Below are 11,753 nucleotides of genomic sequence, written 5' to 3'. Positions count from 1 at the left end.
ATGTGCAGCGGCTCCTCCGTTGCTCGCCTGCACACCGCGGAGGCGCTCAAAGCGGCTGCTTTACGCACAGTGCAACCTCCAGCTTCGTCCGCACTCAAACTTTCCTCAGCAGTTGTTTTCATGAAGAGAAGCAGGCTTTCGGTGAGGACTTAAAGGAGAATATTTTTTTATTCTTTTCTTTTTTTTTTACTTGCTTTCCTGAAAACATCGAGGATGCCTCGTCCGGGGAGAAACACGTACAGCGACCAGAAGCCACCTTACTCCTACATCTCTCTCACTGCCATGGCGATCCAGAGCTGTCCCGAGAAGATGCTGCCCCTCAGTGAAATCTACAAGTTCATCATGGATCGATTCCCGTACTACAGGGAAAACACCCAGCGGTGGCAGAACTCTCTGCGGCACAACCTGTCCTTTAACGACTGCTTCATCAAAATCCCCCGGCGTCCAGACCAGCCAGGTAAGGGCAGCTTCTGGGCTCTGCACCCCAACTGCGGGGACATGTTTGAGAATGGAAGTTTTCTGAGACGCCGCAAAAGGTTCAAAGTGCTGGGTGTGTCTGACCACCTGGCCCCCAGTAAGCAGTCGGACGCTGCGCATTACCTCCAGCAGCAAGCCAAACTCCGGCTGAGCGCCCTGGCCGCCACCGGCACACACCTGCCCCAGATGTCCACCTACAACCTCGGAGTGTCTCAGTCGTCAACCTTCAAGCATCCCTTCGCCATCGAGAACATCATCGCCAGAGAGTACAAGGTCCCGGGGAGCCTGGCGTTCTCCACCATGCAGTCCATGTCGGCCGGGTACCCGCTCCACAACCAGCTGACGACAGCCTGGCCCCACATGTACAACACCAGCGTGATCGACACGGCGGCCCCCATCTCCATGGCGAGCAGCGACTACAGTGCCTATGGCGTGCCCATCAAGTCCCTGTGCCACGGTGGACAGTCCCTACCGGCCATTCCCGTGCCCATCAAGCCCACCCCGACCTCCATGGCCGGCTTCTCGGCGCTCCCTCCCCACATCCCCGCGTTTCTATCAAACTCTCCGCAGTCTCTGAGCCCGACGTCCCCACAGACAGCGACGAGCCAAAGCAGCCCCGCGACCCCGAGCGAGACTCTCACGAGCCCGTCCACACTACAGTCCGTGGCTGTGCACTGACACCCCCCCACCCCACCTCCCCAGGCTCTCTGCGGGCCCCCTCCCTCACCAAACCCAAAGTTTATATTTTCTGCCGTCGGAAAAACTATCAAAGGCGAGTTGCAGTTGCATAACGATTTATTTGTGTAAGTGTTGAATGTGTCGCTTTAAAATTGTGTTAAGTCCAGCACAGAATCGCACAGCGAACTATTTGCTCTTGAAAAGATAAATTATTTGATAGTTCTATTTTTCATTTTGTTCTGAGACGTGTTGATGGAGGGAGCGTTTGTTTTGGGCACCATACACTCTCGGTTTCCCTTTTTTAAGTGCTTACAAATCCTGTGGTGGTTTTTCAGTTTTATCCAACAAGCAAAACTTTTGCACAGTTTCTGTGTGACCACTGTAATGTCAATGAAATTGCGAGGCAATGGCTCCTTGTTTTTGTTTGCTTTGAACACTGGAATGATGGGTAAGGGCATACCAAATAGGAATAGGATTTAGATTTGTTCTTATACCGTCACTGTAAAATAGAAAGCAAATGGAAACCTTTTCAAAACTGAAAAGTAGTATTGTGAGACGTCCTCAAAATGCAAGATGTGAATATTGCAAATAACTGATACTGAAATGTTGTAAAATGCACTTTTTAGTTTTATGTTTTAGATATCTATTTTCCAGAAGAAAAAAAAAAGTTCTGTGAAGCATTTAATTTAAAAGGCTGTGGTGACCATGTGTATCAGATGCTGTAAATTTGTACTTTTTGTTTTTTTTGTTTTTAGGTAAAGCATGCATTCGGGAAAAAAAAGTGTTGTTACTGTTGTTACTGTTGTTGTTGTTGTTATTGTTGTTTTGTTTTATTATTTTGCAAGCATGCGTGCTTTGGAGAAGTGTGCAAATAGTCTGCATTGAACTGGGAAAAAAAATATGGTCATCGAAATATTTTCTCATTAAAAGTGACGTAAACAATCAAAAAGTTTCTGAATATGTCATCTTTTTATTATTATTATTATTATTATTATTATTATTATTATTATTATTATTATTATTATTATTATTATTATTATTATAGGTACTTGAATTTTTTTCCAGTAGCAGATTGGAGCAATTTTTGAATGGGTAAACGCTTTATTTAATAGTAATAATAATATTATTAATAATAATAATAATAATAATAATAATAATAATAATAATAATAATAATAATAATAATAATAATGTAGCATTGTGGTGTAGGGAGGCAGACAGACTGTGGGGAGAGAAGTGAATCGAGCAGCATTAGGATTCAGGGAGCTGTGATGCTTCATCCACAGCGCAGACAACCGGGCTCATTCATCAAACAGGCCCAACAATAAACATTTAGAACAGCTACGCACAGCGTCCAAATTCCTAGATAATTCCAACATCGAATAAAATAAGCACCGTGTTATTTATTTAAAATTTTTTTTACTTTAATTGTGAATTAAGTATATTGTGTTTTTTTTCCCCGCTTAAATTCGAGGGAACGTCATTCAACAGGTTTAAAAATAGAGAATGTGTATGTATGTGAAAATGCGTACCAAAACACTTTAAAAGTTTAAACTGTAAAAAAAAACAACCAAATATATCTGTATAGAAAGAAGCAGCCCTTTTCGGGGCATTAAACAAATACATTAGAATTCCGTCACTTTATGCAATCCAGTAGATCAAATAAAAGGGTCTCGGGCCACTTCATTCTCCCTCATTCACTTGTATTGAAAAGGCAAAGAATGGTAAACTTAGACTGGGCCACCAATGTAGATTTAGCCTTTTTTCAGCAAGACAAAAAGAGTGATTTTTCACAAACACATTGCTGACTGGGGAACTAGGAAACGAGCTGCGAGACCCTTTTGGAATTTAAATCCACCCCTCCCCCCACGGACTGTTTGTACAACAGTGTTAGTTCTCTCCTTTTCTCTCTCTCTCTCTCTCTCTCCCCCACACACTTTGTGCATTTGTGTGTGTAACATTAATTCTCAGTGTGGATGATTACATGTATTGAAACTTAAAAAAAATAAAATAAAAAATCCAGATTACATCTGAAAATCTGATTGGTTGGGAGAATTGCCTGATATGGAAATTAAATCCTTTAACACCTGTGTCACACAAATCTACAACGATGGGTGGTGATATATAAAGAGTATTTACAGCAGAATTATTATATTAGTACGTTTTTATATTCACGTTAATTTCAGTGTACTCTGTCCTACATATGTGTTGCACTGTTTAAGGGTTTATGTGACATGGAAATCCATCTTTGAAATAAAAACCATAAATAAGCAGGTGAATTTTAAATCTGCAGAAAGTTTTTATTCTTTTTTTGCCCAAAACAGAAACAAAGTATGATGGAATTTAAAAGCTATTTAAAAAAATAAAAAACAAATCCAGAAGTACTCATTTCTGCCATAAAATGAACACGGTTGTTTAAAGGGTAAAAAGTCCACGTGGGTATTTACAATATTTGCCTGGTCTACATTTTCTTTTTTTTCAGAAACACATTTAGCTTCTCTTGTGAAAAAAACAACAACAAAATAAAACATGACCAAATGCATTTGATCTTTAAAAACACATGAAACCACTTGTGTTATAATGTTGTTACAGGTGGGAGTCCATACATGCTTCATCCCTGACACTCATGAACTTGTAACAAATTGTCTGGATTACAGTTTTTCAAATAAAAGATCTCTTATATGCCAAGAATTTTTGTCAGTATTTTTTTTTAATTACTTTTTTTTTTTTAAATACAATCAAATGAAGTTATTTTCCATTTTTACCATAAAACAAATATATCAGGTTGTTGAACTCCAACGTATAACCCAAGACTGCATTGTCCTTGTTCTTTCAACTATGTTCCGCTTAGACAAAGAAGAAGGTCATCTTAGGCAGGGGGATGAAATATAGACCCACATGCAAAACCCCAATGTTGTAGTTTAATTAAAATAATTCATTAAAGTGCTGGCCCAAGGTAATTAGCATGTATAATTTATGATTTGCTTAATGCATGCAGGCAGTGGCCTCTGCAATAAACTCAACTTAACCTCAAGTAGGGAACTGATATGGACAGGGTGCTGTTATTTACTGTGTGTTTACTGTTTGGATATTTGTCAAGAGGAAGCAAGTGTCTCGGAAAGCCCTGGCTGTACACTGTACACAAACAACTTTATCTTTTATGTGTTTATCTTGCAGATTTATGCTCACTCGTGAGAGATGCTGTCAGATTTGTTGTGTGTGTGAAGGGGAGAAAGATATTGGGAATTGTTTTCTTTTTCTTTCTTTCTTTTTTTTTATTCTTTTAGTGTTTCTGCTCACCGTTATTCTGCTGGTCACTGTTGTTGAACGTGGTTTATGCTGCTGACAGAATGAGGATGGAGACAAACAAAGTAGCTCATCCCCTCCTGTCAGCGCTGACTTCAACAAGAGGCCAAGTAACCGGCGATAGACAAAACTTGCATAATTATACTCCGCAAATGTGTCAATCCTTGACAAGCCTGTGACATGGCTAGTGGCTATATTTTATTTCCTGTAAGTACAAGCAGTAGGTTTTTTTTTTTTTTTTTTATAAAAACAACAAAGCAAAACCAATATTTTTAGATGGAGCTGTGGACCATGGTAAACAGATTATACTTGGTGGCAAACAGTGCAACACTGGGCTGACTTGACAGGCAGAACAGACACTTTCAGATGCACACAGATAAATTGTTCTACTTTTGTGAAACATGTGAGCCTACAATCTATCTGAAATCTACTCCGAGGTATGAAAAAATACAAATAACGTGCCATTTAATCCTAGAAACACCAACGTCGCAAGACTTTCGCGCAGACAAAAAAAAATAAATTACAAAATCCAGGGAGAGAATTAAACTCCACAGGTTTCAACTTCCTTGCCCGTCCTCATAGTGCATGTCATCATTATAACAGTATGTGGTTAAATCATCTGTGTGACCGCCAGGCTAAATACATTACATGGCTGTGTCAGAGGGCAAAGGGCAGGTATAGTGGGCAGCTGGAGGGGAGAGACAGGAAGGGGGGAATGCAGCAACATTCAAGGCTGGCTCAGCCAAACACCCATGTGTGCATGAAATTAGAGTGTCAACATCTGATTCATGCTGCTGGGTGGTGACTGTGAAACAAATTATATCAGCGGGTGGCAGCGGTGAAATTCTCACCGAGCTGCAGCAGGCAGTGGCTGCGCAGAAGTTATAGCAGGCCATAGATTCTGTTTTATAAACTGTGAAACTTTTTTTAACTCAATAAATTCAGAGGCTTTCCATCTCACGCGTCGTCTCGCCACAAAAGCAGGGTGAATATATTTATATTTTGAAGAATTGTGTTTTCAGTAAAGCCCTCAGCTGAACATGGAGGATTCTTTAGGCACCCTAATGGAAGGAGGTGTCTTAAATTAGGTTCAGTAATGGGATGACAATTGTTATTCAAGATAAGGACGCGTATTGTGACAGGCATGATGGTTTGCAAAGGAAAGACTTCCCGCTTTCATTTTTAACAATTATCTATTTATAAAGGATAAAAACACTTTGTTCTTACTTTTTGCTTGGGTTGCGAACAGCAACCTTTTTCTAAGGTGTTGAAGTACCAAATTACAAATACTAACATTACTATAATGAAGTATTATTTAGAATGACTTTTTTTAAGTATGTAGTTTCATGCATAATTTTTATTCGTACAATAATCTACTGTAATCTACTTTGCAGAGTACACCGAAAAATTGAATCAATATTTAATCCCTTTAATCATAATTTTTGTTGCCAATAAGAAACATTTTTTGACAGAAAAAAATCCTGCCTTATATTTACATTTGCGACCGCTGAGTAATTTTTCTATACTTTATTGTTTGTCTGAGAAATGGGTTTTCAATGGATATATTATATACAGTTAAATTGAATCATTTATAGAAAAAACAACCAAATACAGCAGTTTTTCAGAGGAGTACATTTGACCTTTACTTGAGCATTTTAACAACAGTACATCTACTTAAAAGTGAAAACAATTTAAACAGTGTAAGAGTATTCGTACCTGAGTACAACATTTTCATTACTTTCCCACTGCTGCTCTTTGTCAACCTTTTACCTCGTGTCAGTAAAACACAGAGACTTTGAGATGGCACTCTTGGAAAGGAAATAAGTAATTTTGTACCTCATAAACAAAGCTAATTGCACAATTAATGAATTTGTGTTCACGAGGTAGAAACTGCACTGAGTATTCCCGAGATCCTACTTTCCACTTTCACACAGAAGATGCAGCTGTTCCGTGTGCACAGATGGATCACCTGCAGTTGCGTGAGGTTGTGCAAGTTGTTGGGCGGGTTGAGGCAAGGCCAGACTGTCAACCAACAGAGCACAATTCATCAAACTTCAGGCTCCAGACCTGTCATTATTAACTCCCAGCCATCACATTTGACCCGCTTGCAGTCTGCTGCTTTTTAATTACAGTGTATAAATGGGGTCAGATAAGTGGGCTTATCTGATTTGGACGTTTTAGTCATTCATTGTTCACATTTGTGGACAATGATGTAGATGTCAAATGGATGACTGCAGGAAAATGTACTACAGATTTTTTTTCAAAAAGTGTTTTGATGTGCTATATATAGTTCTATTTTTAGACTTTTTTTAGACCCTCCCTGCTTGTCTGGCGCATCAGCTGGATTAACAGCCTATCAGCTAATTGTATAAATTAATGTAAGAGTCCAAGAAGTTCTTCAGTTAAAGGTTGACCGGGCGCTTTAGTGTGGGAAGCCAGCTAAACAACCATCCAAACAAGTTGCTTTAATGAGGGTACTTATCAGATTTGACACTGCAATGTTTTTGCTTCTCAAGTGCTTTAGCTGTTAGGTGTGAGAACTGTAACAGATTCTGTGGATTCTAGCAGCCTCCTATTTCCCCTTTTAAATGTGAGACGAAAAGCTAATTCATCACCTTTCTTTGGGATCTTATCTACCCTCTCCAGCCATAAACTAACACTTACACAGGACTTCAAAGGTGCGCTTAGGTAGCAGAGGTGAGAAAAAGGGGCCTGCATCCACTTGGGACCGGTTCCTTCCAGAGATGAGCTGGAGCTGATTAGCAGGAGTGCGCGGCGAGCCCCGTGGGGCAGCAGCTGGAGGAGAACTCCCCTCGGGATCAGGGGAGAGGTGTACGTTTTGACAGCTCCCTTCTGTCCCCTCTGGATACTGCAGGGTCAGGGCACCCTCAGCGGGCCTGGGCTCCACGCTGGATAGGAAGTCGGCAGTAATTGCCATTCAGCCAGTGGGACAGAAACAGAGACAACAATAAGCAGTGAAGAACACACAGCCCGTTTCCTCTTTGTCTCCGTGTTTGAGGAAGGATGCTACCTCCTCTTAGACAGAACAAAGCTGCAATAAACCTCTCACATTCAAATACAATCTTGCAGAAGTTGAGGAAGACGACCGTTTCGGCGAGGCCAGAATAGATGCTGCGCACTTGGAGGCTTTCACGATCCCAGAGACGGTCCAGATGGCTTCTTCTTCTTGTTGCATGACAAGACTGCATTGTTTTGTTAATGTAACTTCATCGGTCTTTGATCTAATCTCATGTTGTCATGCTCGGTGTGAAAATCTCTATTAAGTGCATGATCCTGCACTACGCTCATTGTGATTGTGATAATCTCCTACATTGAAATACCACTTTGTTCCTTTGTTTCTTTGTTAGTGAACACAATGTGAGGTTAATTAGCAGCCACTGGTAACCTCTGCGTTCCTGGATACTTCATCACAGCTGAAGTGTACTCTTCACCGGGTAACAGGGGCTGCTGGCACTAACAAGACCAAACACAAGGCCCCCAGCCAATTGAAAGTAAGCAGAATACAAATGCAGCACTGAGTTAATCCTTTTCAGAGTAACACACAAGCCCCAAAAGTATAAACTGTAATTGTCTCTTCATGTCATTAATTGCTCTCATCATTGTTTTCCTTCTCGTACTGAAAACACACAGCGGAGGATTTGACTAAACCAGCACAGCGTCACTATTTGCAGATAAGGTAGCAGTGGTCACATTTCTCAAACATTAAAAAGCTTTAATGTGGTTAGGATCGGATTCCAAGGTGTCACAGTGTAATTTAGCTTCTTCTGTGGCGCAGAAGCTCTCAGCGCAGTGCATTTATCTGCAATATTGCCCTTCCGCCACTTCAGATCTCCCCATTCCCTGGTGGTCTAATTTATGTTAAGTCACAAACCTCCCCTATGGCTGTTTTGAAATGTTCAGAATGGAGACTGTGTGCTCCAGGTTTATGCCAGCACCACAATCCCCTGTGTAATTGTTCTCTATGGGAAAGCACATCTCAGTGAAACCATCTGCAAGTCCATGGGGCAGTTTCCTAAGAATGAGTGGACTTCTTAGGGGGTTCCACCGCAATCCAGTTTCTCTTGTGAAGCAAGTAATTAATTCAAATCTCAGGAAGTCAATAGCTGCCTGGATCAGAGGCATGTAGCACGCAGCTGCTGATACCTCCAAACACACCGCTTGTCTTCTCAGGAAGTCGCCAAACAAAAAGGTTACAATGGGCGCACACATCCACACAAGGCTGGAATAACGCCACTTTTTAACTGTGACTTTTTTTTTTTTTTTGTCTGTGTACTCTTATCATACAGTGCGTCGCACACTTCATTAATGAAATTGTAATGATGATGAGAGTTATCTATACACTTGGGAAATGTACAAATGATGTAACGTCATGTCAGTGAACATGCTTTCAAGGTTCTGGTGCTCCTCTAGCCATAATTATTTATCTCTTGTATTTATATTTTTCTTGTAATTATAGTGACTATAAGATATTAAAAACATTAACATGGCAGGCTCCCTATTTCCACATGGTTCGTATCATCTTCATGTAGAGTTGAGTGAAAAGAAGCCCCAGATTGTGTGGCGGTTTTTGTGATGATGCGCTTAAAACAAAAGTGGTGTTCTTTCTCATTTTCGACTTTTTTTTTGGGGGGGGGGGGGGGGGGGGGCTCATTAACTTCATTAGCAAAAGCACAGAATGATGAAATGCAGTGAAAGAGCGAGGGCAGCACTTTAAGAACCACAAACGAGCATCACTTGCTGCCTCCATCTTTCTCTTCAATGAACTGTTAAGTAGAGCAGACAAGAAGAGCCTGTTACTTTGAGATAGTTACTCCTGAAGTGGACCAACTCCATTTTGTGCAACGGCTGAAAACTTGAAGGTGTTGGACTGCTTGCAGACTCTGTCTGTATTTCCCAGACATGATCTCAAACTTCAGTTCTCCTTCACTTGCCTGTATGATCTCTGAGCTGTCAGACTTAGATTACTGTGAACAGGGGGGGGGGGGTCTCTCCAATTCACAGGCAGTAAACTTTTCACTCTCCTTCTTCCAAAGGACGGGGGAAAGGGTTGGGCTAAATGCCTTGCCGGGCTGCTCCCCACACTTCATTGTTATCGAGCCCATAGAGGAAGCCACTGCTGTGCTTCCAGCCTGTCTCTGACAACAAGTGTAAATAAGGATCTGAATAACAAACAGAGGCATCCGAGCCTGCGTGTCACAGTGAGCTTCACAGAGCTCTGCTTCAGCCCTGCGCTGGCCACCTTAATGACTTTGTTGTCAAAGGGAGCGTGCAATGGTCAGCTAATTTCTTTTCTTTGGCATCATTGGATGGCACTGTAGCAGACAAATGAAAAGCAGAGACCTGTGTGTGTGTGTTGTGTGTGTGTATGTGTGTGTGTGTGTGTGTGTGTGTGTGTGTGTGTGTGTGTGTGTGTGTGTGTGTGTGTTATTGGCTAAGGTCTGGTCGAAAACGTCAAAAAGCTTGACATGAAGAACATGAGAACATGAGAACAAGTTTTCCATGTAAGTTGCGGTGAGGCTTGTACTCTGCAGTTTGCTCTCGCTCTGGTTGTTTATTCACACCAGTTACATGATGAACAACTTGTGGGAAATGCCTCAGTACAGGATGATTGGCAGGACACACAGGCCCTGCAGCACAGAATAAATTACAGATCTTATTTACGATTCACTTGTTAAGTATCTCAAGTAAGTCTAAAGTGGAATGGTCATGCGAGATTCACGACCTCGCCTCGTGTATCATTATTTAATGGAGGTAAAGGAACATTATGAGCAGTGTTTGACACGTCCAAAAAGCTCTATTTGTTGCCAACAGCACTTGTCGAAACCTGTTAACATTTTTTTGTTTGCACGTGATTTTCTGACTGTGGCTAAATCCTCGTGGTGTCACCCGAGTCCGTCTCCACTTGACCTTTGATAGTCAGAAGCCGTCCTTCTTACTGCATGGAGTGTGTGTGTTGTGCAGCTTGATTGAGAGCCCTTGAGCATATCAGCAAGTTATGAGTCTACCTCCTTCTGACATCCTCTCCCGGTTGGTGAGAGTATTGTGCCGAGGCTGGAGAAGTGCTTGCCCTTCTGGCCACAAATCAGCAGAGAAAGCAAGCTCGTATCTTCAAAGGGCGAGCCTCTCTCTGTGATTTACAGCCCCCACAGAGACAAAGTTAGGCACGGCCACTGTCTCTGCACCTGGGCCTTTATAAAGCAGCCAGGATGAGCTCTTTGCCGAAGACATTCAAATGTACAAGGAGCAGATTAGGCTGACTCAATCTTCTTTTGCCTGGAGAGAGAGAGAGAGAGAGAGAGAGAGAGAGAGAGAGAGAGAGAGAGAGAGAGAGAGAGAGAGAGAGAGAGAGAGAGAGAGAGAGAGAGAGAGAGAGAGAGAGAGAGAGAGAGAGAGAATAAAAAAAAGAGAAAGAGAACCCGGCTGACTTCAAAAAGGCCTCTTTCCCTCTCCTTTTTGAATGAGTGAAAGGCTGCGGGAATGAAAACAGCCTTGTGTATTCAAAGTGCTAATTCACAACTTATTCCTCTAATACACTCATGGAGCACTTTTAATTGTGTTAGTTCGCATTCCAAAGACATGTTTGTAGCTTTTAATTGGGGCTCTCTTTGAAATCATTGAAATGTATGACTTGTGGGGCCAACTTAAACAGTTCTTATGTGCTTGGCTTGGAGGCTTCACGGCTGCCTTTCATTCCCATGCCTGGGTGGCAATCAAATATTGGTTGTTCGATAGAGTGAAAGTGTTCCTGCTACTATGCAAACACAACGTTGGTTGTTTGTTTGTTGCATTGGTCTTTGTTATTGTCGTCGCAAAATCATATATTTTTCTTATATGACATTTCATTAATGTTTATTTACTATTTGTAGTTTGAAAAGTTCACATGAAATGTGAAAATCAAACATGGAAATAGTAAAATGTTTGAAATGCAATTGTTAGTCGAGATGCTTTGAAATGATAGCCTTATTATATTAAGTGCAACTTTCCAGAAAATTTAAAAGAAATAAATTAAAAATACCAAACTGAATGTAAACATGTTAAAACAATAGTAAAAAACACCTCAGAAGTGGGATTGATTTATGACATGATTTCACTCAGGTATGTATTCATGTCAGACTGAAATGCCGTTGGAAAAGACGGTGCGTGTTTCCTCCTGAGGGAGGGGCGAGGGTGTTTTGGTGGCGTTAGAAGGGCCACAGCATATCTCTGTCAATCTTCACACATGTCTGCAGCCTTCAATAGAATTTGGCAACCTCTGCAAGTCGCAGTTACTTT

The 11,753-nt window shown here is 41.3% G+C and overlaps 1 protein-coding gene across 1 annotated transcript; it reads left to right on the top strand.

Moving 5' to 3' along the window:
- Positions 1-213: 213 nt before the first annotated feature.
- Positions 214-1,155, top strand: foxb1a (forkhead box B1a; the record flags this gene model as incomplete). Its single annotated transcript, XM_080475650.1, has 1 exon — positions 214-1,155. One exon carries the CDS (start codon positions 214-216, stop codon positions 1,153-1,155), a length of 942 nt encoding a protein of 313 aa, XP_080331776.1.
- Positions 1,156-11,753: the final 10,598 nt, after the last annotated feature.

Source organism: Lipophrys pholis, assembly GCF_963383615.2.
Source record: "Lipophrys pholis genome assembly, chromosome: 11".
Taxonomy (NCBI): Eukaryota; Metazoa; Chordata; class Actinopteri; order Blenniiformes; family Blenniidae; genus Lipophrys; species Lipophrys pholis.
Note: the sequence above shows the minus strand (reverse complement) of the source record. Positions and strands in the feature narration are given on the sequence as shown.